At 51.8% G+C, this 23,906-nt stretch overlaps 1 protein-coding gene across 1 annotated transcript; it reads right to left on the bottom strand.

Annotated features, from left to right (window-relative positions):
* Window positions 1-504: 504 nt before the first annotated feature.
* On the bottom strand, window positions 505-22,745 carry CEACAM16 (CEA cell adhesion molecule 16, tectorial membrane component). Its single transcript, XM_043437121.1, has 8 exons — window positions 22,734-22,745; window positions 14,907-14,985; window positions 12,714-12,851; window positions 11,111-11,455; window positions 10,518-10,793; window positions 9,113-9,391; window positions 6,660-6,986; window positions 505-5,027 (listed from the first exon to the last, which is right to left on the bottom strand). The coding sequence occupies exons 1-8, from the start codon at window positions 22,743-22,745 to the stop codon at window positions 5,017-5,019; spliced, it is 1,467 nt and encodes a 488-aa protein (XP_043293056.1). The 3' UTR covers window positions 505-5,016.
* Window positions 22,746-23,906: the final 1,161 nt, after the last annotated feature.

The following is a 23,906-nucleotide window of genomic DNA, read 5'->3' as shown; positions in this document are numbered from 1 at the left end:
TGGAATGCTGGGGCCCCGGCAATGAACGCGCCGAGTCCTAACCACTGGACTGTCAGGGGATTCCTCATTATTTTTTATTTTTAAATTAAAAAAAACAACAACAACAACAAACCTTTTGGCATCAGGATTCTTATTGTACACATGTGTTATTTTTCTCATAAACTATTTTCAGATGATTACAGTTTTCCAAGAACATCCTGTATTCCATAAAATGAGGGGAACCTGTGTTGTTTTGCGGTCACTAAGCTGTGTCCGACTTTTTGTAAGCCTGTGGACTGTGGCACACCAGGCTCCCCTGGCCTCTGCTGTCTCCCGGAGTTTGCTCAGATTCATGTCCATTGAGTGGATTCATGTCCACTGAGTAGGTGATGCTATCTAACCATCTCATCTCATCCTCTGTCGCCCCCTTCTCCTTTCTCCTTCAATCTTTCTCAGCATCTGGGTCTTTTCCAAAGAGGTGGCCACTGTATTCCAATCAAGTGGCCAAAGTATTGGAGCTTCAGCTTCAGCCTTTCAATAAATATTCAGGGTTGATTTCCTTTAGGATGGACAGGTTGGATCTCCTTACTGTCCAAGGGACTCTCAGGAGTCTTCTCCAGCACCACAATTCGAAAGCAGTAATTTTTTGTCACTCATGATCCAACTTCTTTATGATCCAACTCTCACATTTGTACATGACTACTGGAAAAACCATAGCTTTGACTATATGGACCTTTGTTGGCAAAGTGATGTCTCTGTTTTTTAATACACTGCCTAGGTTTGTCACGGGGGAACTTGTGACATAGGCTTAATTAAGGCCCCAGGAAGAAGACATGACAGAAAAATGGTTATTTTTGGCTTTTCCATCTGCATGTTGCCCAAACTACCACCTGAGTGAGTTAAAAAGCATTCATCAAGCACTTAGGTAACTAAATTCTTTCCTTATATTGACTCATTTAATCTTTTCAACAGTCCTCAGAGGTGGAGACTATTATTATCTCTGTTTTGTAAGTGAGAAAAGTCACTTTGCCTGGAGTCCTTCAGCTCAAGTGGCTGCTCTCAGTTCTGTCTGGGCTCCAAGCCTGTGCCCTGGCCTGGCCAGCCCTGCCGAGGAGTGACGGAAACTCAGCTAGCTTCCTTCCAGGAGCCATGGAAACTATGGGACCTGGAGCGAGGTTTTTGGCTCTCCGGGTCTCAATTTCCTCATCTGTAAAGTGGAGGAACTGCCAGTAATTACTCAGGGTTCTTGTAGGAATTCATGGAGACAGAGACACAAAAGGACAAAATCAATGTTTGAGATACTAGGAGCTATTATTATTGATCCCCACTCCCAGGGCCCTTGCAGTGGGAGGGCAGAGTCGTCAACCACGGGACTGCACAGGGTCAGCATAATTTACTTGCCAGGGTGTTTCTGACTCTTTGTGACCCCCATGGACTGTAGCACACCAGGCTCCTCTGTCCGTGGAATTCTCCAGGCAAGAATACTGGAGTGGGTAGCCATGCCCTCCTCCAGGGGATCTTCCCGACCCAGGGATAGAACCCATGTCTCCTGTGGTTTCCTTTATTGGCAGGCAAGTTCTTTACCATTGAGCCATCTGGGAAGCTTTGCTGCTATTTTTCTTTCCTGGACTGTTAAAGAGGGGGATTGGACTGCCTGGTCCAGAAGCCCGGATAAGCCTAGGGGGACAGGAGACTTAGCCCTGGGGACATCTGAGCCTCCACACCCTGAGGATATGGGATCCACCTTGACCTAGAAAACTGAGCTGCCAGCCCCTCCCCTCCTTCACCCCTCCTGCTGGCCTCATTCTCTACTGCACAAAGCAAGCCCTGGCAGAACACCACCCCAGTCTTCCCCAAATCCTGGCTACTATATCTGGGGCTCCTTCCCTTTGGGCTTAGGTGAGAAAGGCCATTTCGTCCAGCTTGGAAAGTAGGAGTTCCAAGGTCTGTCATGGCGGAGCCTGCCAGCTGCCCACCTGGGATCCATTTTTTACTGTCTTTGACAGCAGTGAGGTTCTGAAGTTCCTGACGTTCTTTGGAGCAGTGATATACCCAGGGAAAAGACTACATGTCCCAGCCTCCTTTGCAGCTAGGATGGCCACATGACTAAAAGCTGGTCAATCAGATGTAAGTGGAAGTTGTAGGATGGGACTTTGGGGAAGGTTCCTTAAAAAGGGAACCGTTTAGGACTTCCGTAGTGGTCCAGTGGCTAAGACTCTGTGCTTCTTCTGCAGAAGGCATGGATTTGATCCCTGGTCAGGAAAGTTTCCCATGCTACGCAGTGTGGCCACAAAGGAAAAAAATGGGCAGGTGGGGGGGGACACAGTCCATAATCAGGCATGGAGCTGCTTTTACTTTTTGTTCCCTTCTTTCTGCTTCCTGCCTGGAATGTGGATGAGGCAGCTGTGGCTCCAGCAGCCATCTTGGACCATGAGGTGATCAAGAGAATGAAAGCCCCAAGCTAAAAATGATGGAGCAGAAAGACAGAAAGAGCTGTGTTTCTAATGACACTGTGGAGCCATCACCCCAGCTCTGCTTATGGTCACCTTTTATGTGTGAGAGAAATAATCTATCTATGTAAGCCACTCCCAAACGTGTCAGTTTCTCTTTTATCTTGTATTCTAGTGTTGTCTTTGTTGTTTGTGTTATGTCCAATCTCTTTTACTAGACACTGAAGAAAAGTTCTCACTGATACATATGTCACTGACTCTTATGTGAACTTGGAGGTATGGGGTGAATACAGACGCTATTTCCCATTTTGGGTCTGGATAGTGTTGTTGGGGTTAAGAGTATGGGCTAAAGCCCATCCTCACTTCCTAGCTGTGCCATTGCCTGGAAACCTCATATTGGAGAACATTGGTTTAGCCAGTAGCTTTCAACTCCATGGAATTCCCTTAGTGCCCACTTGGGTAGGGAGAGTCACTGGACAGAACTTTTAGTTCTCTTCTTCCTTCATTGGCCAGAATCGGTCACATGACCACCTGAAACTGCAAGGCAGTCTGGGAAAGTGAGTATCTGGCATTTTCAGCTTCCTTTATGGGAGACAGGGCCTCCGTCATAAAAGAGCAAAGAGAAGTGGCCGCTGGGGAAGTATCCACATACTCTTCCCTCGTTATATATATTTATTGAGCGTTTAATCTGCTCTACTTCAGTCAGAACAGTTTCTCTTTTATATAATAGTCTTCTTCTCTGTCTCTTATCATACTTGCAAAAAGTTTGTCCATTTCTCTGGTATTTTCAACGAACCAGCTTTAGGTTTTATTGACTAGCTCTGTTTGATTTTATATTTCATCCATTTCTGCTTTTACCTTTCTTAATTTCTTACATTTTTTCTTTGGTTTATTTCATGGGCTTTTTCTAGTTTCTTGAGTGGTAACCTTATTTTGCTCAATTTCAAAATCTTCTCTTTTTGGTACTCTCAATATATTTAAGCATTTTAAGGCTATCATCCTGCCCCAAGTGTGGCTTTGATCATATCCCACAGTTTCTATACATAATATTTTCACTGTCATTTGATTTTGGTTGGTGTTTTGCATTTTAATTGCCTCTATAATCCAATTATTATTTAAATGTAAGAATTTTTTTTTTCAACAGTGTGTAGAAAGTTGGTGGTGGTGGGAGAAGAGGGCTATAGCTTTTGAATTGATATCTGCTTTTATTGCATTGTGATTTAAATTAATATATTAAAAATATTTAAAAAATAATATATTGATATACCATGTAAGCTTGCATTTGAAGAAAGGGCCCTGAGGCTAATTAAAGGTTTGGAAAACTCTAGTCTATCCTAGGTCTTCCCTGGTGGTTCAGATGGTAAAGAATCTGCCTGTAATGCAGGAGACCTGGGTTTGATCCCTGGGTGGGAAGATTCTCCTGGAGAAGAAAATGGCAATCCACTTCAGTATTGTTAAGTCCACACCTTTTTACTGGTGGACAAATAGAGGGTCTAGTGAATCCATAGCAAATGAAGGACTCTAGCCCAGATTTCAGAACCCTCATTCTGGGTGCCTTTCACCACTCACCATCTCAGTTCAACATGGCCATCCCCAGAAAGGCTCTGTCTTGAAAGTTTCTGAGAAATCGCTCTACTGAGTTTTTCCATCCCTGCCCAAACCTCTCTTTCCACCCTGAGCCTGGAGTCTGCTGTCACACTTCTGTTTAATACCAGGTCTCACTATAGTGGGTCATCTTAGCTGGGTGGGGCTTGTGGCTCAGACCCTAGTGAGAGGGGTCAGAAGACACTCGCCCTCTGGTTCCCACTCTCCCCTGCTCTCCACCCCTCAACCCCACCCCTGCCCCGTTTCCATTCATTTATTCATAGGGGCTTTTCTGGTGTGTGTAGAGGAGGAGGGAGATATTTTTAGGATTCTGCAGGTGATGCTTGAGAGATACATGGAGTGGGGGTGGGGGAATCCCAGGACAGTGGAGGGCGCAAAAGGGCATCTTTGATTAAATCGATGTAGGCCAGAAGGTGCTGGAACTCTTGTTAAGAAATTTGGTCATTCCTTGTCCTGTGCACAAATAGCTTTGCGTCAGACTCCAGGTTATGGAGGGAGGTGCAGTGTGGGGGGCTGGTGGCATGTCCCACAGCCACAGGAGAGGCACTCTTTCAGCCACTGGAAAGCAGGACCCTCAGAAATAACCTGGGGCGTCGTGGGAAGGGCCTGAGGCTGTGACATGAAGCAGTGGGGGCTTGGAGCCCTGCGTTTTGGGCATCCTTGTGCATGCATGTAGCCAGACCGAGATCATCTTGGGTGGGAAGGGAAGCAAGTGTGGCCACCAGGAATGACAAGGGTGGCAGCAGTGGAAGGAGAGGCTGACACAGGCGTTGTTAACCAGGACGTTTATAGCCTCTGTGGCTCTCCGACAGCTCGGTGAAGGAGTAGGGCCATGTTGGCTCTAACTCTAGGGTGAAAGCAGAGACCAGAGGACCATGGTCCGGCATCCTTGCTGGAAGTGAGTGGTCCTCTGCTCCAGGGGAGGAGACAAGGAGAGTGACGTGAAGAGCTCATCTCTCTGGAGGTCTCCAGGTCCACAGTGCTACTCCAGGACTGTGGGGGAAGGACGGGGCACAGGGGTGGAGGAAGCCATCAGGGGAGGCGGGGGACCAGGTCCCCGGTGCCCCCATTCCTCCTGCGCCCCTGCCCGACCCTGGCCTCCCGGCGGCCCCACCCGCCCCATGCTCAGCCTGCGCCAGGTTCAGATTCAGGAAGGTGTGGCGTTGGTCCTTGTGCGAGGAAGGAAGGTTGACTGTGAGAAGAGAGACAGGGTGAAAAGGAGTTCCGAAGTTCCATCAAGGGGTGACCTGCTGTCATGGACCAGCATTCTCCCCCCAACACTGACCCAGAAAACTAGGTTTTGATGAGTGAGTGGATGAAGGAGGGTGCTAGGGGTGTCTGGAAGTGATTGGGTCCTTGATCCTGGGCACTTCAATTCTTAGGGAGGGCGGTCAGAGTCCTTGACTCAGGGACATGTCTTCTGAGACTGCCAGGTCTGATGTGGGAGGCAAGGCTCCAGGCACATGGCCTCTCAGATCTCTGAGGATGCTCGGTCTGATGGGAGAGACATGGTCCCTGCCTCTAGGAGCTCCCGGTCTGATGGAGGAGACATGGTCCCTACCCCTGGGAGCTCCCAGTCTGATGGAGGAGACATGGTCCCTATCCTTGGGAGCTCCCAGTCTGATGGAGGAGACAAGGTCCTTCCTCTGGGAGCTCCCAGTCTGATGGAGGAGACATGGTCCTTCCTCTGGGAACTCCCAGTCTGATGGAGGAGACATGGTCCCTACCCCTGGGAGCTCCCAGTCTGATGGAGGAGACAAGGTCCTTCCTCTGGGAACTCCCAGTCTGATGGAGGAGACATGGTCCCTACCCCTGGGAGCTCCCAGTCTGATGGAGGAGACAAGGTCCTTCCTCTGGGAACTCCCAGTCTGATGGAGGAGACATGGTCCTTCCTCTGGGAGCTCCAAGTCTGATGGGGAGACACGGTCCCCAACATCTGGAAGCTCCCAGTCTGATGGAGGAGATATTTTTCCTGACTTCCGGGAGCTCCCAGTCTGACTGGGAGTTATGGTCCCCAACATCTGGAAATTCCCAGTCTGATGGAAGAGACATTATTCCTGACCACTTGGAATTTCCGGTCTGCAGAGGAAACACAATTCCCACTATCTAGGGGTCTCCATCCCGATGGAGAAGATCGTCCTTATTTCACCTTGAAAAAGAAATGTACCCTCTGAGGGTAGAAATTCTGTTCTCTTATTGTAACACAAAGCATGAAACACGATCCGCATTGTCTAAGATGACAGTCTGAAGAGGGAGGCACGGATCCACCCTCACTCTATACCGCTCGTCTGATGGGAGAAGTGCAGCCCGAGGGTAGCGGCAGTGTCTCCTGTATTTTATGTCCCAGGAAAAAGGGCACCTTATCCTCAGTCTACACCCTGTATTTTGAAACCTTTGGTCTGGTGTGCTTCTTACAGAAGAGAGAAGGCATGGAAGTCCCATTGAGTGCCCCCAGTCCGATGGAGGAAGCCAGTCTGCCCCGGGTCTATCGGTTTTGACAGACGAGGCAGGACCTCCATCTGGGGAGGCCCAAGTCAGCTGGAGGAGGCAGAGTTCCCCCTCCCCACTTTTGGGACCCCTTGTCTGAAAAGAGCCACCCCTCCCCGTCCCCTCCTGCGCACTCACGGGCCACCTGCAGCTCCACTTCCAGCGTCTCCGTCTTGCCCTGCAGCGTGACGGTCTTGAGTGTGTAGCGGCCGGCATCCGTGAGGTTCAGCTTCTGCACCAGCAGTGAGCAGTTGGGGAAGCCCACCTCCCGGCCTGTGTGCGCGGGGCCTGCGATCCAGTTCCCGGAAGGAAGCTGGCTGAGAAGCCGGTTGGGCTCGGAGGCAGGCCCGCGGTACCAGGCGTAGACCAGCAGGTCCTTGGGGTAGCCCTGGACAGTCAGCGTCACGTCCTGGCCCTCCATCGGTCGGGTCGGCACCGGAACGATGGTCATGACGACCGCGGCAGCTGGGGAGACAGCGAGGGCGGCTGGGTCAGCTGGGCTTGCATGGGTCACAGCGCCCCCCGCCCACCCCCAGCCAGCTCATCTATGCCTCTCCCAACTGACTGACCCTCCCCGTGCCGGGGTGCCAGAAGGGAGACAGAGGAAGGAGGTGGTGATTTGTGTGGCAGTGGAGGCAGATTTTGTGTCTCAATAATGCCTGCCCGCCAGGGAGCTGCGTTTTCCCTCATCAGTTTGGGAGACCCCCATGCGTGGGGGCCGTCTCGCTCCCCTTAGACTAGGAATTTCTAGTCCTTGGGGGACTATCTCTCCCCATTAAACTGGAAGACCCTAGGGGGCCGAGTCATGTCTCCTCCATCAGATTGGAAATTGTTAAAAGTCCAGGGGCTGCGTACCCCCCATCAGATTGGAAATTCTCAGATTATGGGGGCCGTGTCTCCCCCATTAGATCGTTGGGAGCTATGTACTCCAGGTGTTGTCTTTTCTGTGAGCTTGCAAGACCTCAGAATAGGGGGAGCTATAGTTCGCCATTAAGATGGAAAGATTCCACAGGGTGGGAGGCCATGTCTCCTCCATCAGATTGGAAATTCCAATTTATTATTGGGCTGGGTCTTTCCAGTCAGCTGGGGACCCCAGAAGTTGAATGGGGGGGGCATGCCTATCCCATCACACTGGAAATTCCTAGAAAGTGGTGGGCCTGTACTCCCCCATCAGATTGGGAGTACCCTCAAAGGTGGAAACTGTGTTTCCCCCATCAGACTAGGAATTCTCAAAAAAAAAAAAAAAAAAAAAAAGCCATGTCTCTTTAAGACCCTGTCTCCCCCATCAGAATACAAAATCTCCTTAAATGTCCCCTGTGTCTCCTCCATCTGATTAGAAGTCATGTCATCTTCATCACTGCTCGGGTGGCGTGTGAGGCATTGCTTCTTCTCTCTGACTGGCAGCTCTTGAATAGGGAGGCCGTGCTTCCCTATTTCAAGACCATCTCTCTGAGGGCAGAGACCATGTCTCCTCCATCAGACCAGGTGGGGCCAGAGTGCTGGCTCCCTTTCCTCTGTCTCCCCCCTTGGTACTTGCCACAGGGTGGCCGACAGCTCAGGAGGCCCTTGGGGTCGCTGTACCCACTCCCTGCACATACCTGCACACCTTGGACACCCTCATCTTGACCTGCAGAGACAGGGCTCTGGGCAGCGCCTCAGGTCATCTGGTCCACCCCCCTGGGTCTTACCAAGACCAGCTGCCAAGGCCCCCGGTAGGGTGGGGCAGGAGGAACACTTACCTCTGGGCATGCCATTTCTGCTTTGGGTGAAAGAGATTCCACCCTTTGGATGAGACCCAGCCTGTTAGTAGGAGGGAGGCACGAGGGAGGGAAGGATTGTTCCCACTGTCCCCGGGGGGTGGTGGCCACTTGGGAAGGAACCAAGGTGGAATGAATGAGGCCCTCAGGTTCAAAGCCACCATCCCCAGGGGATGAGCAGATGTCCCCTGAGGATCCTGATGGCTCTGAGAACACCAGCTGTGTCCGTGCTACCCCCACCGCCAGGTTGTTTAAGGACAGAGGCAAGACAGTGCCTCTCTCGCTGTGTTTTTCCATTTGCCAATGAATGGCTGTAATTTCCCCGGGAGTGCGGCTGCTTGTGCGCGCGTGAGCGCATGCGCATACCAGCATCCGCGCCAGATAACTGAATAATTGAGTTGGCTGCGAGGAGGTTCAGCTGTTTCTGGGGCAGGGAGGGGGTTCCAGCCTGCAGCTGCTGTGACAGACTGAATTTAAAACAGGGGCACTTCATGTCAAGGGACATTGAATGTTTTTCCACTCTACCGCCGCACGGTTTGGGACATGTGGCCCGTTTCTGGCTTTGCCACCCCTCAAGGAAGAGAGTCTGATATGTTGATTTTTTTTTTTCCGGGGGTGGGGTGGTGTGTGATAAGGCACAGACTGCCTTCCTTTTGTCACCTGGGGATGAAGAGGGTCCACCTGAAATGCCACTTGGTCCCTTGGCCAATGAATGGGGTGAGCATCTCTCCCTTTCCCATCATGGCAGCAGAATGGTGGGTGGGGCAGCCAAAGCTGGGGTCCAAGTGGGCCTCCAAGGGGAGGGGGTGGTGGCCGGGCTCGGGGGAGACTCACCGGAGAGTTTGACCACCACTGAGGCAGATCCAGAGAGCAGGGTCTTGGGGTTCTTGGCAATACACGTGTACGTGCCCTCCTGGGCGGCTGTCATGCCACTGATGTTCAGGTGGTCTTGGTCGTTCCGTAAGGCCCGCCCGTTGAAGGCCCACACGTACTCGGGCTCCGGGCAGGACCGGGACACACACCACAGCGTGAGGGAGGTGTTGAAGTCGACTCTGATGGTGCAGCCTGTGCGGGCGGTGGAGTCCTGGAGTATGGCCACGCGTTCTGGGCCGACTGTGAGGGCAGGAGGGAGAGAAACAGGGCAGTGGAGGGAGAGGGCCGTCGGCGTGGGCACCCGCCCGGCTGGAGGGGCCCCTGGGAAAACCTGCAGGAAAAAAGTGCTCTGGCCTTTGCCAATCCCACACGCATCTCTAACTTGCTCTAAGATCTTGACAATCACTTTCCCTCTCAAGGGGATTTCAGTTGTCTTTTCTGTAGAAAGACGATGTTGGAGCAGACAACACTGCAAGATGTTTTTGACATCTACGGGTTCATTAAGGAAAAAAAGATCTAAATGATTGGTTTCCAATAAGCCATTCTAAGAATCTAGAATTCTAGGGTTCCAAAAGCAGGTGTTTCTATGTTCTAGGAGACTAAGAGTCTAGAAATCTATGTTTCTAAGATTATAGGGTTGGGCAGCGCTAAGTTTTTAGAATTAGAGTCTAAGAATCTCTGCCTCTAGAGTTTCTGGGGTTCTCAGAGTCTAGAATCCAGAGCTTCTCAAACGCAGAATTCCCTGGTTGTAGGATTCTAGGTTCTAAGTTTTTCTACATTGCCAGCCCTCGTGTACCTGAGTGATTCTTTTCTCTGGGTTGTTGTTGCTGTTTAGTCGCTCAGTCGTGTTGGACTCTTTTGTGACCCCATGGACTGTAGCCCCCCAAGCTCCTCTGTCTGTGGGATTTCCCAGGCAAGAATACTGGGGTGGGTTGCCATTCCCTTCTCCAGGGGATTTTCCTGACCCAGGGATCGAACCTGCATCTCCTGCATTGGCAGGTGCATCTTTACCACTGAGCCTCCTGGGAAGCCCTTTCTCTGAATGCCACATGGTGTATCTGCTGCCCCTGGGGATGACTCCATACTTTGGTTATGTTTTTAATTTTATTTCCCCTCCCATTCCACCATTCATGTCCCCTCTCCCTTTCGAAAACAACCAGTCCCGGAGGTATTGATTCAAAGGGAAAGATGATTCAATTTCAAACGTGGTCTTCTCGTCCTTTGGAAATGGGTCAAGTGCATTTTGAGGGGACTCTTTGGTTTCTAACCCCAGCTGGCCTACTGACTGACTGTGTGCCCTCGGGCACCCTCTCCTGGCCTCAGTTTCCCCATCTATGAGGCTGGGGGCTGGGCCGGGAGGACTCACAGTACACGGTCAGGTTGACGGGCTCGCTGCGGCTGACACTGACAGGGTTCCAGACCTCACACTGGTAGGCGCCGGCCTCCTCCCTGCGGACGCCATGCCGGGTCAGCACCCGGCCGTCGGGGGACAGGCCAAGGCGCACGGCGATGGGCAAGGTGTCGCCGTTGAAGAACCAGCGGACCTCAGCGGGGCTGGGGCTGCTGCACATCAGGTGTAGGGTGTCCCGGCGCTCCACCAAGGCCGTGCGGTTGGCCATGACCACGGGCTGGGCCAGGATCTCTGTGGGGCAAGAGACAGAGGGGGAGGGGGCCGGGCACTGCCTGCTCCCAGGGTCTCCCCCTCCCCAGGCAGGGGGCATGGCTGGATCCCAGCAGTACCCCTGAAACCCCAGCCAGAGGGGCAAAGAACAGGATGAGAGGCAGGTTTAATCCTGGAAGCCATCTGGGAGGAGGTGAGCATTTTAACATTATTTTAGGAATTTTTCTTTTTTTTTTTGATGGGTTTAACACTTTTTAGTTTTTTTTTTTTTTAAGAAGGATTGGGAAGGAGCTGGGAAAGCCCAGCTAGTGTAGAGGGGGCTCTGTGGGGTGTCTCACCATAGACCTGCATGTGTCCGTAGCCCACCTCCGTCTGAAATTGCCTGTTGAGAGTCTGCAGGATGTAGGTGCCCGAGTGCCCAGGCAGGGCACCCTGGATGTCCAGGCCACCGTCGGGGCGCACAGCCTCCCGCCCCGTGTGGGCTGGGCCGGGGGTCTCATCGCCTGTGCTTACGATGTAGCTGGCTACCAGGTAAGACAGGCTGAGCGTGGGCCCCGCATACCAGTTATAGGCCAGCAGTTCCCCCGAAAGCCCTTGGACAGCCAGAGTGACGTTGTCGCCCTCGGCTGGCTGGGCAGGCTCGGGGGTGATAATGATCTCAGCCCCCGCACTCAGGAACGCGGCTGAAAAGGAGCCAGAAGGGTGGGGTGAGGCGGGCTTGACCGCTCCCCACATTTGATGGGGGAGGAGACATGGGCCCCTGGCACATGTGTTCCTTGCATATAGTAAGTGCTCAATAACTGTCTGCCAGGTGCTAAAGGGGGTCTCAGTCCTGGGGGGGTGGGGGCTGTGATCTGAGGACCGGATTTGATGGGCTGTGCTAAGGATCTAGCATAGGCCTGGCTATAGCAAGCTCACAGCACCCACTCAGCCTGTGGGACCCAGGATGAGACCCAGAGGGTTTTCCCTGGCCATGAGAGTCATCAGGCCTCCACTTACAAGGTTAAGCTGCCTCATCCAGCCCCCCTGGGAACCCCAGCTCCTGGTTGGGTGCCCTTCCTTTGCCGCCCCAGGCTCAATCACAGCAGAAAGTAGGGCTGTGATTAATCCACTCCACCCCTTGTGTTCTCAACCCAGGAGATAAGCCCCAAACCCGACTAGCTGGTCGGGTCTGCCTGGGATGGAATTGTGTGTGGCTGCCTGGATCAGGAAGCTGCGGCGGTTCTCACGTAAGAAGTGCTTACATGCCTGGCCTAGTTTCTGGTGCTTTCCATGCTGATGGAGCCTGGCTATGAGCAAGGGTTCTGGATCTAGCACTCAGCCCTGTCGCTTTCTGGCTGTGTGACCCTGACCAGTGACTTCACCTCTCTGAACCTCAGGCTTCTGGTCTATGGAGTGGGGGTCATGGGTGGGGTGGTTATGAATACACAAAAAGCATATAGGACAACACCCAGTAGATGGTAGCAAATGCTGCTGGGGATGACCTTCAAATGACCCCAGGAGTTAGACCCATTTCATAGATGAGGAAACTGAGGCTGAGAAGAGGAAAGCAACTGCCCAAACCACATCCTGAGGGAGGGGCTGACCTGTTGATTACAAGTCACACTAGTTAAGGCTTCTGTAGCTCAGTAGGGGTTTGCTGCATGAATGAGGCACAGCAGTGGCTCCCTAACCCTACCTTACACCCCGGTTTTAGAAATCTCCAAAGTCACCTCAAAAATCTTTTTGGGTGACAGTCCCCGGCCTGCCCCACACTGGTGATTCTTGGAGAAGCAAATCGTGCCTGCATGAAGCAGAGCTGTCGCCCCCACCTGCTGGGTTTCTGGCTCATACCTTCCCTCCCCAGGCTCCCCCCCCTTCCCTAAGACCGTGGGGGCTAAGGCTCTAGGGGTGCTGTTCTTGCTCACCACTGAGAAGGAGCCATCTGCTTCGGGTCAGCACCATCTTTCACCCCAAAGCCGGCTCTTGGAGACAACGGCGTTGGCGGCCTGGCACTCCGAGGCCCTTCCTGGTTGGGGTCTGGCTCCGTCTGGCGCTGGACCTGGGAGGGTTCGGTGATTTGGAGCTGGGGGAGATCACCTGAATTTGGAGGGATCGAGTCACCGAAGATCTGGGGCCCCGTTTGGGTACCAGAGCGGGTGTGGCAGGCACGGGCCAGGGGCCACGACCTGGTCAGGCCTCCTGGGGCGCTGCCTGACCTTCTTTGTGCCGAGGGCCTGGGTTTGGTACCAGGAGAGGAACCAGGTCACCAGGGAGGCGGGAGGAGGGCCAGGGGAAGATTTTAGGGCAGTTCTTACCCATGGTGCAGGCCCACTTGTGGGGGACACCAAGGGATAAAACCCATCCACAGTGACTGCTGTTTTCCCAGGCCCAAAGCTGTGGGTGACCCTCAGGTTTCATCTCAGTGGCTGCCCTGTGGTGTGATCACTGTCAGAGCCTCCGCGGGCAGATGGGGAAACTGAGGCATGGGGTAAGGACTCTGACTTGCCCAACTTCCTGCAGGCAGGGGGTTCTGAACTCTGCTGTTTCTGAGCCCACACAGAAGGGAAGGAGGCTAGTGACTGCATCCTTTCTCTGGGGCTCTGTTTTTTGTTTGTTTTTTATTTTTTGTTTGTTTTTTTATACATATTTATTTATTTGACTGCACTGGTTCTCAGATGTGGCACATGGAATCTTTAATCTTTGTTGTGGGAGGCAGGATCTTTAGTGGCGGCATATTGTCCAAGTTCTCTGACCAGGGATTGACCGGGCCCCCTGCATTGGAAGTGTGGGATCTTAACCACTGGAAGCTCCAGGGGCTGTGTTTCTTGTTGGTTTCCTACTTGGGGCTGAGCAATCCACATTCTCTCTCTTCTTCCCTTGAAGCCTTGTTCTTTCTGCCTGTGAAATGGGCATATGTGAACACTTTGGGGCCAGAGAGAGTCCAGTCTTGACCTTGGCTCTACACGTTCTGGAAGCGGGGCTGGAAGCAGCCTCTTCCCGAGTCTCTGTTGACTGCTCTGAACACCAGGGCTGTGTAGACTCTAGTCAGGGTTGCTGAGCAGTTAGTGAGTTGCCATGCATCAGGAACTTAGCGCCTGGCAGAGTTGGGTCCCAAACATAAGGGGTGGTTGGTGTTATTGGACCTAGTTCCGCTGTTCCTAGTTTCCATGACGATAGGCAAGTTATGGAGCCCACTGGGCCTCAGTTTCCTCATCTGTAAAATGGGAGTGATGATAATACCCACGTCGTGGGCTGTTGGAAGGATCAAATGAATGAACTTGTGTGAAGTACTTGCCATGATGCCTGGCACAGAGCGGAGGCTCAAGAAGAAATCACTCAACCCACTCCAGTACTCTTGCCTGGAAAATCCCATGGACCAAGGAGCCTAGTAGGCTACAGTCCATGGGGTCGCAAAGAGTAGGACACGACTGAGCAACTTCACTTCACTTCATGGCAAAATGTCTTGTGTGAAACATGTTTTTCTTAATTTCCATGAAACAACATTCTGCAGTCTAATAAAACTTTTATCTACTGTAAAAAAAAAAAAAGAAGAAGAAATCACTCAGGGACATCCCTAGTGGTGCAGGGGCTAAGACTCCATGCTCCCAATGCAGGGGACCCAAGTTTGATCCCCGGTGAGGGAACTAGATCCCACATGCTGTAACTGAGACCTGGTCCAGCCAAATAAACAAATAAAAAATATTTTTTAAAAAAGAAATTGCTCATTCATTCATCCTACAAATATTTAATCAGCATTGTTGGTCTGCCAAGCACGGTCCTAGGGGCTAGTAGGTAGGATCCCTGCCCTTGTGGGGCTGAGATTTGTGGGATAAACAAACCAAACATAAAATCTATCCCATGTCGGATGGAGATAAGTGCTATGGGGAAAAAATCAAGCCAGGAAGGGGGCTGGCAATTTTGGAATTGGGGCCAGAGGTGGTGGTCGGGGGGCAAGGGGGCTGTCTCTGGGAAGGTGATGCTTGGTAGAGGCCGTGGGGGGACTGGGTGGGGGTGGGAAGCACCCCTCACTCCCCAGTCAAGAACCTTAGTTCTTGACAAATGTGTTATCAGTATCTCCGTGGCGTCTGGGTCGTGGTGTCTCTGAGGCTCCAGCATCCTGCTTCTGGGCTGGGGGCCACACCTGAGGCTCACCTGTCCTGATTTGCTCCTCCAGCACTGTGTCCTCAGCTGCCCTGGAAGGGCAGGGCTCTGACGTGGGGGACAGCGTGAGCTGAGAGGGGTGGGTGCAGCCAGGTGAGTTGTGGGTGACCTGGCATGGTCTGCTTCCCCCATCCCTCCTGTGACCTCAACTCACCCTTCTCTGTCCTAGCCCAGCCCTCTCCCCTGAGCCCTGGGAACCTCATCCAGGGGCTCAGGATATCATTCAGGATGCTTCCCCCCTCCACCTCCCCGGATGTCTCTGGGCACCTCTCGCTCACCCTGTCCCAAACTGACCTCGAGATCTTCCCCTAGACCTGCTCCTCCTCCCCACCCTCTTATCAGAGATGGCGCCACCGTCTACCGTCACTGGGACATAGACGGGGCCTTGTCCCTGATTCTAATCTCCCCCTCCTCCCCCCCCCGCCCCCGCATACCACTCTATCATGCCTGCTTCTTAAATGCCCTGTGCATCTTTGTCTCTCTCCCTGTGGCTCCTGTCTTAGTCCAGGTCTCCCCAGCCTGCACTGGCCCCTCATCTGGCTTCCCCTCCCCAACTCCTCCCTGGTCTCTGACCCTGGTTTGGCTCCCTCTCAGTGCCCAGAACCTGCTGTGGCTCCTCAGTGCCCTCAGGAGAAAGCCCAGCTTGTCACTGTGGCCCCGCGTGACCTGGCCCCTGCCTGCTTGAACACCCATTCCTTCTGGGAACTCTGCTCCAGTTATTCTGCCTCACTTGTGCTCTCTCCACCCAGCACATCCCTGCTTCCCCCTCCTCTATTTCATTTTCTATTCAACAACTCCCCCTCCTCCTCCAGGAAGCCCTCCTGGACTCCCAGACTTCATGAGGTGCACCCCTCATCCCCAGTCAGTCCCAGCTCTGACCACCTTGGGTCTTCACTGTCAGGGGGTAGGTCTGTTTCTTCAAAGTGACTGAGTCGTGGGAGGGCAGGACCAGGGCTGCTGTGCTGTGGGCATCACTGTGTCCCCAGCAGAGGATCAGATGATGGAGCAGAGGCTGAGAGAGTGTTTGTGAAACTGGACACCAGGGACGGATGACACAGAGGAGTCTCCAGGGAGGTCTGGGTTTCTGGGGATTTGCCGTCTGGCTGAGTAGCGAGAAGAGGCTTTGGCTCTGAGAATCTTGAGGACAGATCCTGGCTTTTGTCCAGACTCCACCATGGCTCCCTACCACCCTCAGCAACACACAGACCCTCCTCTCTCTGTGGTCTTTGCACTTCCTGATTCACTCCCAGCTCCATCTCCCCAGCCTCCCCCGCCTGGTGCTCCCAGACATGAGCCTGGATTTTTGGTCCCATTGAGTGCTGTGGTTTCTTGAGCACCTACTCTGTGCCAGGCCCAGATCTAGGCAGAAAGTAAACCTGGCCATTCTGGGCAGGGGCCTTTGCCTGTCTGGCAAGTGGGTGGTAGGTGATCATGACACTGACCTCTCTGGGGTTTCTCTGGGGGTAAGGGAGAGCAGGTGCATGGAGGGCTCAGGGCTGTGCCTACTCCAGGGTGGGCATTGGGTACTCAGGGGCCATCATCCATTCACCTTTCAACAAACATTTATTGAGCATCTACTAGGTGCCGGGCACTGTGCTAGGATCTAGGTTACAGCTAAGAATAAGACTGGAAAAATCCCTGCCCCATAGAGCTTACCTTTTGTTGGGGTGATAGTCAGCTGACAAATAAATGGATGTAATATATCAGGTGGAGATAATGTGATGGAGAAGAAGAAAGCAGGAGAGGGGATGGAGGTGTCTGCACTGGTTTATGTAGGGTCAAGAGAAGATGTTTTAGGAGGTGACATCAGAGTAGAGACTCAATGAGGGAAAATTGACTCTGGGGGATTCTGGGGGGAAAGCATTCCAGGCAGCCAGAACAGCAAGTGCAAAGGCCCTGAGGCAGCAGTGTTTTGGTGAGTGGGAGGCTGGTGTGGCTGGGGCACAGTGAGCGGAGGGGGCAGAGAGGGAACACGGCAGATCCTGCAGGGCCCTGTGGGCCACAGGAGGACTTTGGCTTTCACTCTGAGATAGGAGCCCTGGGAGAGATGTGAGCAGAGAAGGCATGGGAGCTGACTTAGGTGTTAATAGGATCTCTGGCCGCGTGTGGGGCACAGACTGTGGGAGGTGACAGAAGGTGATGGGAGGCAGTGGGTGACTGCAGAAGTCTAGACATGCTGTCCAGGGTGGTGGTGGTTGTTCGGTCACTCAGTTGTGTCTGACTCTTTGTGACCCCATGAACCACAGCACAACAGGCTTGCCTATTCTTCACCAGCTCCCAGAGTTTGCTGAAACTCATGTCCATTGAGTCGGTGATGCCATCCAACCATCTCATCCAGTGTGGTAGTCACTGCGATGAGCTTATCCGAGTTTAGATGAGCTGTGAGTGAAACGTACACACCGAAGAGGTGATTGTCTTGTGATGTACGGAGGATTGAGTCATTATGTTGTGCACCTGAAACTAACAGTGTTGTGGGTCAATCACACTTCAACTAAAAGAAAAGCCACATAATCACAGTATCCTAATAGGTCCTACAGTGAACAATATTTACATTGTCATTATAATGGTGCAAACACTAATTATTGATATAATTAAAAGCATGGGCTTCTTAGGTGGCACGGTGGTAAAGAATCTGCCTGCAATGAAGGAGACATGGGTTCCGTTCCTGGGTCGAGAAGATCCCCTGGAGAAGGAAATGGCAGCCCGCTCCAGTAATTCTTGCTTGGAAAACCCCATGGACAGAAGAGCCTGGCAGGCTGCAGTTCATGGGGTTGCAAAGAATCAGACACGACTGAGCATGCAGGCGTGCATGCATGCATGATAAAATTTTGAAGAGAGGACGAGGAAGGAGAGGTGGAGGTATTAAATCTTCATGTCTTTTAACATCTATAACTTTAAAATTATTTTTCTCTTTCTTATTGTATTTATAGGTGATAGGTTTAACTAATTCTGTTGTGACAATCATTTCACAAAATATGTAAATCAAACCATCTTGCGGTGCACCTTAAACAGTGATATATTCAGCTTTTTCTTTCCTTTTTCTTTTTGGCCATGCTGCGTGGCTTGAGGGATCTTAGTTTCCCGACCAGGGACTGAACCTGGGCCCTCTGCAGTGAGAGCATGGAGACCATGAGGGGACTCCCTATATCAATTTTTTCTTAATAAAACTGAAAAAAATTAAAAAAAACCCTGAAAGTAAAAAGGAAAAAAAAAGCCCACAAAATATTGAAGATTTCTTCCAGACACATACACAAAGAATGCAAAATCTATTGTTCACTTTTTATATTGAGTCCATGTTTAAATGATGGGTGCTAGTGATAAAGAACCCACCTGCCAATGCAGGAGACATAAGCGACCTGGGTTTGATCCCTGGGTCAGGAAGATCCCCTGGAGGGGGGTATGGCAACCCACTCCAGTATTCTTGCCTGAAGAATCCCATGAACAGAGGAGGCTGGCGGGCTACAGTCGGTGGGGTCACACAGAGTTGAACAGGACTGAAGAGACTTAGCAGCAAGTTGAAATGATAACATTTTGCCTAAGTTGGGCTTCCCTAGTGGCTCAGATGGCTGACATAGATTTGGTTCACCTGTTTCTTTTCATTATTCTTCATGTGATACTAGAACATTTTAAAGTGTATGCATGGCTGGCCCACGGAGGGGAGAAGTGGTTGGGTCACTGATATATTTTACTAACGATTTATGCATTATTTTGACATTATTGGCTTTACCTATTGTCTCAGCCAGCATCACCCTCCCTCCCTGAAAACCCATTTTGCAGAATGAGGAAACTGAGGCTCAGACCTTAGCTTTGGGAAATTGAAGTGGGCAAGTCTTAATCTTCTCTGCAGCTGGGGACAATGTTCTCTGACCTTATTTTGTCAACTCTGTCCCCTGACCCCAGCCTTCTTATCTCACCAGCCACGTCATTAGTGCCCTAGGGAGCTGGGGGGGACCTGGGGCCTCCTCCCTTCTGCCTCCTCTCCGAAACTCCACCCATGACTGACAACATTTCTAAGATGGAACCCACGGCTGCGGCTCTCGGGGCAGGACACTTGCCCTGTCCCTCTGGTCGGAGCGCTCACTCTGGGAGCTACTGGCTTAGCCAGGCTGAAGCAGGTTTCTGGATGCCTCTTTTCTGTTCTCCTTATCTCTCCAGGGTGAGGCTGAGGGTGCTGTAATATTTACTCATGGATCTGACTTCAGGGTGTGGCTTCCTGCGCTGGCTTGGCAAGGTCTGGGCTTGGTCTTGGGGAGGCTGTTGTTGGGGAGAAAGAACTCCACGTCCCCTTAATTCCTCACCCTCGGAAGAACATCCAGGCTACTTGTGCATGGACGGTGGTGGACAGTGGACTGGAGGGGCCAGCCTCAGACCTTCGCCTTGGCTGTTCCCATTGCCTGGATACCTGTCTCGCTCCCTGCCCCCCTCCCAGTCTCACCTTATTCACCTGGGTTTTTCCAGGTCATTCAATCATTGAACAAATATTTATCGAACACTGCCTGCCTGCCAGGCTGGCTGGGGAGACAGACAACATCCCTCTCCTTGTGGGGCTAAATCCTATTGGAGGGAGAAGGGTTATAATGGAAAGACTGATAGAGAATATCATGTCAAGTGGAGATAAGTGTTATAAAAATATGAGATAGGGCCAGAGGATCGGGAGTGGCAGGGGTTGCTCTCTTGGTAGGGAGGTCAGGGAGAGTCTTTCTAGGAGGTGATGTTTGAGCTGAAACCTGAAGGAGGAGACCAAGGAAGACTGTGACTATCTAGGGGAGCTGTGTTTTTGGCAGAAGTCTTGGACTTCCCAGGTGACTCAGTGGTAAAGAATCCCCCTGCCAATACTGGAGACTCAAGAGACTCGGGTTGGATCCCTGGGTTGGGAATATCCCCTGGAGAAGGAAATGGCAACCCACTCCAGTATTCTTGCCTGAGGGAAATCTCATGGACAGAGGAGCCTGGCAGGCTACAGTCCATGGGGTCGCAAAAGAGTGGGACATGACTTAGTGACTAAATAACAATGGGCAAGTGCAAAGGCCCTGAGGCAGCAAGGGCCAGGATGAGTGTGAGGAAGGCAAGGAGATGGGTTGTGGCTGGGAAGTGAGAGAGGACAGTGGGAGGAGCTGGTTATAGAAGAGGGGGGTACTTCTCTGGTGGGTCAGTGGTTAAGACTCTGCACTTCCACTGCAAGGGGCACGAGTTCAACACCTGGTCGGAGAACCAGGATCCCTAACTAAAATCCCACATGCCATGTGGCATAGCCAAGAAAAAAATTAAAAAAGGAGCAGGGGACCCAGAACACGGTGCTTTGGACAGAAGATGGCCTATTATAGATGAATCACGTGATGGTAAAGTTGAACTTGGGATAAGAGCCAATGAGGAACTGAGTAAGTGAAGTGAATGAAAGTCGCTCAGTCGTGTCCGACTCTTTGTGACCCCGTTGACTGTAGCCCACCAGGCTCTCCTCTGTCCATGGGATTCTCCAGGCAGGAGTACTGGAGTGGGTTGCCATTCCCTTGTCCAGGAACAGAAGGGAAGGTTTAGGTGTAGGGTGAGGGGCCACAGGGGGCCAGGTTGGCACGTGTGAGGGGCTGGGTTTTTCTGGAATGCGGTCAAGGCCTGGAAGTGAAGGGCAGAATTAGGGAGGTGGGAGGGGAGCAGAGAGAGTGCCGGGGTTCTCTGGGGACCCCAAAAGGGCAGGAAGGTCCTGGGAGGGGCAACCTGGCTAAGTGTCCTTACTCTCTGGGCCTCATTTTTCCCCATCAAGAATATTTGAAGGGGCTGGACTTGGATTTTGAGTTATGGTCAAAAGCAATTTAAAAGCTTTGGAAAACTTCAGATTTTACGTGCTCATCCAAAGCAGAGGGCAGAACAATGCCCTTCCCCCGAGCTCAGGCCAATCTTGTTTTCTGTCCCTACTCATGTCCTTCTCCCACTTGATTTTGAAAGCAAATTCCAGCCACGGTATTGTTTTTAGTCATACTTCAGTCTGTATCTCTAAACGGTTCAGTTCAGTTCAGTTCAGTTGCTCAGTCTTGTCTAACTCTTTGTGACCCCACGGACTGCAGCACGCCAGGCTTCTCTGTCCATCACCAACTCCTGGAGTTTACTGAAAGTCATGCCCATTGAGTTGGAGATGCCATCCAACCACCTCATCCTCTGTTGTCCCCTTCTCCTGCTTTCAATCTTTCCCAGCACCACGGTCTTTTCAAAAGGTAAGGACTCATTAAAAAAAACATACTCGCAATGTCATCATTTCACCTAAAAAGTGAAAACAAAACCAACAGTGAACAATTCCTTAGTGTCTTCATATACCCAATGTGTCCAAATTTTCAGTCACCTCCTGAACATCACAATCTCTTTGCCAGCTTCATTGGGGGCCGGTTGGGGGGGGGTGTCATACTTTCCATCCCATAATATTCACCTTGGAATATTCATCCCATAATGTTCATAATATGCAGCCATTCCCCAAATATAGTTTTAGAACCCTTTCATCACCCCTCAAGGGTTTCCCTGTGCCAAGATCCAAAAATGGTTCAATATTTTGAAGTGTTTGCTTCACTTCAGGTGTGTTTGCGTCCGTTCAGTGGAATGCTTTCCTCAGATGAAATCATCTGTGGAACCCCAGTGCATCCAGCAGATAAAAGTACCTTGGGGCTCGATTCAGCCCGTTTCCTGAGTAGAGGATCAAACCTGCACCCCCATCAAAGGTGGAGGGTGGTGAAGGGGCGTCCACACCTCTGAGGCCAGGCTACTCGCACCATCTGACCCCGGCCGACTCTTTCAGAGTGCAGTGCCCTTTTGCATACAAAGGGGTTGAATTTGGGAGAGAAGGGTTTTCCCCATGAATCATTATCATTCTTGGTCATGGCCCAGCGCACTTCCTTCCCCACGCAGCCACTTCCTCCTTTGTAAAACAAGGAGCCACGGGCCTGAGAGTCTAGAGGTGACCGTGGACTCATGGGAAGTAGGTGGTGGTGGGCAGCGACCCCTAGTGGACAGAGATGAGGCTGAGCGAGCCAAGGAGCCTTGGGGCTCCCAGTCCCAGCCAAGGACACTGGTCTCTTCCTAACCGGGCCAAAAACTGGGCCCGTGCCTGAAATTCCACCATCAGCGATACCTCCTTCGGATTAAGCATTGCCCTCTGCTTGGACACACAGATCCCAGCATTTGAGTGGGTGTGGGTTACATCCTGGTCCCTCCTCCTTTCAGACTGGAACTGTGCAGAGGATAAAGCTTGGAGTTAGAAAGTCTTTGGTTGCATTCCCAGTGTGTCCCTTTATAGCCTGTGTGACCTGACCTTTTTCTTTTTTGGCCACACAACGGGTCATGTGGAATCTTAAAGGTTCCCCAACCAGGGATTGAACCCATGCCCCCTGCAGTGGAAGCTTGGAGTCCTAAGCACTAGGCCGCCAGGGAAGTCCCTTACTTGACCTTTCTTAGCCTCTGTTTCTGCATCTGTGAAATAGGAGGAATCATAGTACTTGCCTCATGAAACTGTTTTGAGGATAAAATAAAGAAGTAAAGCACTTATTGCATGGCGTTTGGTAAATGCTCATGAAACATTTATTATTAATTATTATTACATTGGCTTCCATATTTCCTCCCCCACTACACTTTGAGCTCCCTGAGAGTGGGGGTTAGTCCAGTTTATCTTCCTGTCTCTGGTGCTCAGTTGAGTTCACGCGACAGAGTTTGATATATAGTAATTGCTCAATAAATATTTGTCAATGAATGAATGGAGATGCTGGACACAGGAAGAAAAGATACAGATAATGAGAATTCACGCAGGTTCACTTATTCCACACGCATTCCTGGAGCCCTTACCCTGTGCCCCATGCTGGGTGGTGCTGGGACTTATTGGGTGACCCTGACTGTGTTCTCTGGGGAACTTACAGTCCAGCAGGGAGATAAAGCCATCTCCAGACAGTGATGATGACCTAGCATGGGCAGGGCTGTGGTGGACAGGCACTCAGAATGGGAGATCAGACCCAGATTGGGAGTCAGGGAGGACTCCCTGGAGGAAGAGGCATCTGAGCCAAGATTGGAGGATGAATAAATGTGTGCAGTGGGGGTGATGTGGCTACAGGCATACTCCAGGCAGAGGGAAGAGAATACCTTCTTCAAGGTTCTTGAAGAATTTCAGTCCCTCAGATCACAGACCACGGGGTTGGGGGGAGGGGCAGAAGTCTGAGAGGTAAGACTGAGGGGCCCCCAGGAGGCAGACCCGGCAGGTAGTTGAAAGCTGTGGTGACTGTAGAGAGGACGGAAGGCCTAGCTCAGGACACTAGGGAGCAGGGTCCGCGGTCTGCCTCAGTGAGACCGAGGGAGGGAGGCGCCCATGTATCGGGGTCTGGGCAGCCGTGTGGACTCCATGGGCGCCCAGAGGGGCAAAGAAAGAGGCCGAGGCTGGAGGCAAGTGGACGCGCGGCACTGGCCGGTGGGTCTGCGCGGCCCTCTGCTGCCCCCTGCTGGCTCCGCTTTGACTCGCGCCCTGCCTGCAAGTCTTGGCAACCAGGATGGGTCCAGCAAGCCCAAACCCAACCAGTGACAAAGAAGATATGACCTGGGCAGCCATGCTGCAGGGTCCACTGCCATTCACTGTCCCCGATCTAACACCACCGACCTGCATCTCCAGCTGCCTTCCCCTGCTGACACGCTGAACTAAACTCAAGACTGGCCTCCCAAGCCCTCCCCTTTTCTTTCTTTAAAAACCGTGTTATTGAGATGTAACGCACGTGCCAAGTTTTTAGCGTGTTCCTAGAGTTGTACAACCATCACCACAATCAACCTTACAACATTTCCATCACTCCCAAAAGAAACCCTGTCTCCATTAGCAGTCATTCCCCATTCTCTCGCCCTCCCAGCCCCCTGCCCAATACTAATCTGTTTTCTGTCTCTCTGGATTTGCCTGTTCTGGATACTTCATTCGAGTGCAGTCACACACTGGGTGGTCTTTGGTGTCTGGCTTCTTTCACTTAGCATGGTGTTGTCAAGTTT

This window comes from Cervus canadensis, chromosome 18 (assembly GCF_019320065.1).
Source record: "Cervus canadensis isolate Bull #8, Minnesota chromosome 18, ASM1932006v1, whole genome shotgun sequence".
In the NCBI taxonomy this organism is placed as follows: Eukaryota; Metazoa; Chordata; class Mammalia; order Artiodactyla; family Cervidae; genus Cervus; species Cervus canadensis.
The sequence above is the reverse complement of the archived record's forward strand: the minus strand, read 5'-3'. Positions and strand labels throughout refer to the sequence as shown.

What these genes read in the sequence shown, in the direction of transcription:
- CEACAM16 (XM_043437121.1), bottom strand. An exon ending in GGAGGAGCAAATCAGGACAG is followed by an intron (nt 12,852 to 14,906) that starts GTGAGCCTCAGG and finishes CTCCAAATTCAG; the next exon opens with GTGATCTCCCCCAGCTCCAA. An exon ending in CGGCTTTGGGGTGAAAGATG is followed by an intron (nt 11,456 to 12,713) that starts GTGCTGACCCGA and finishes GCTCCTTTTCAG; the next exon opens with CCGCGTTCCTGAGTGCGGGG.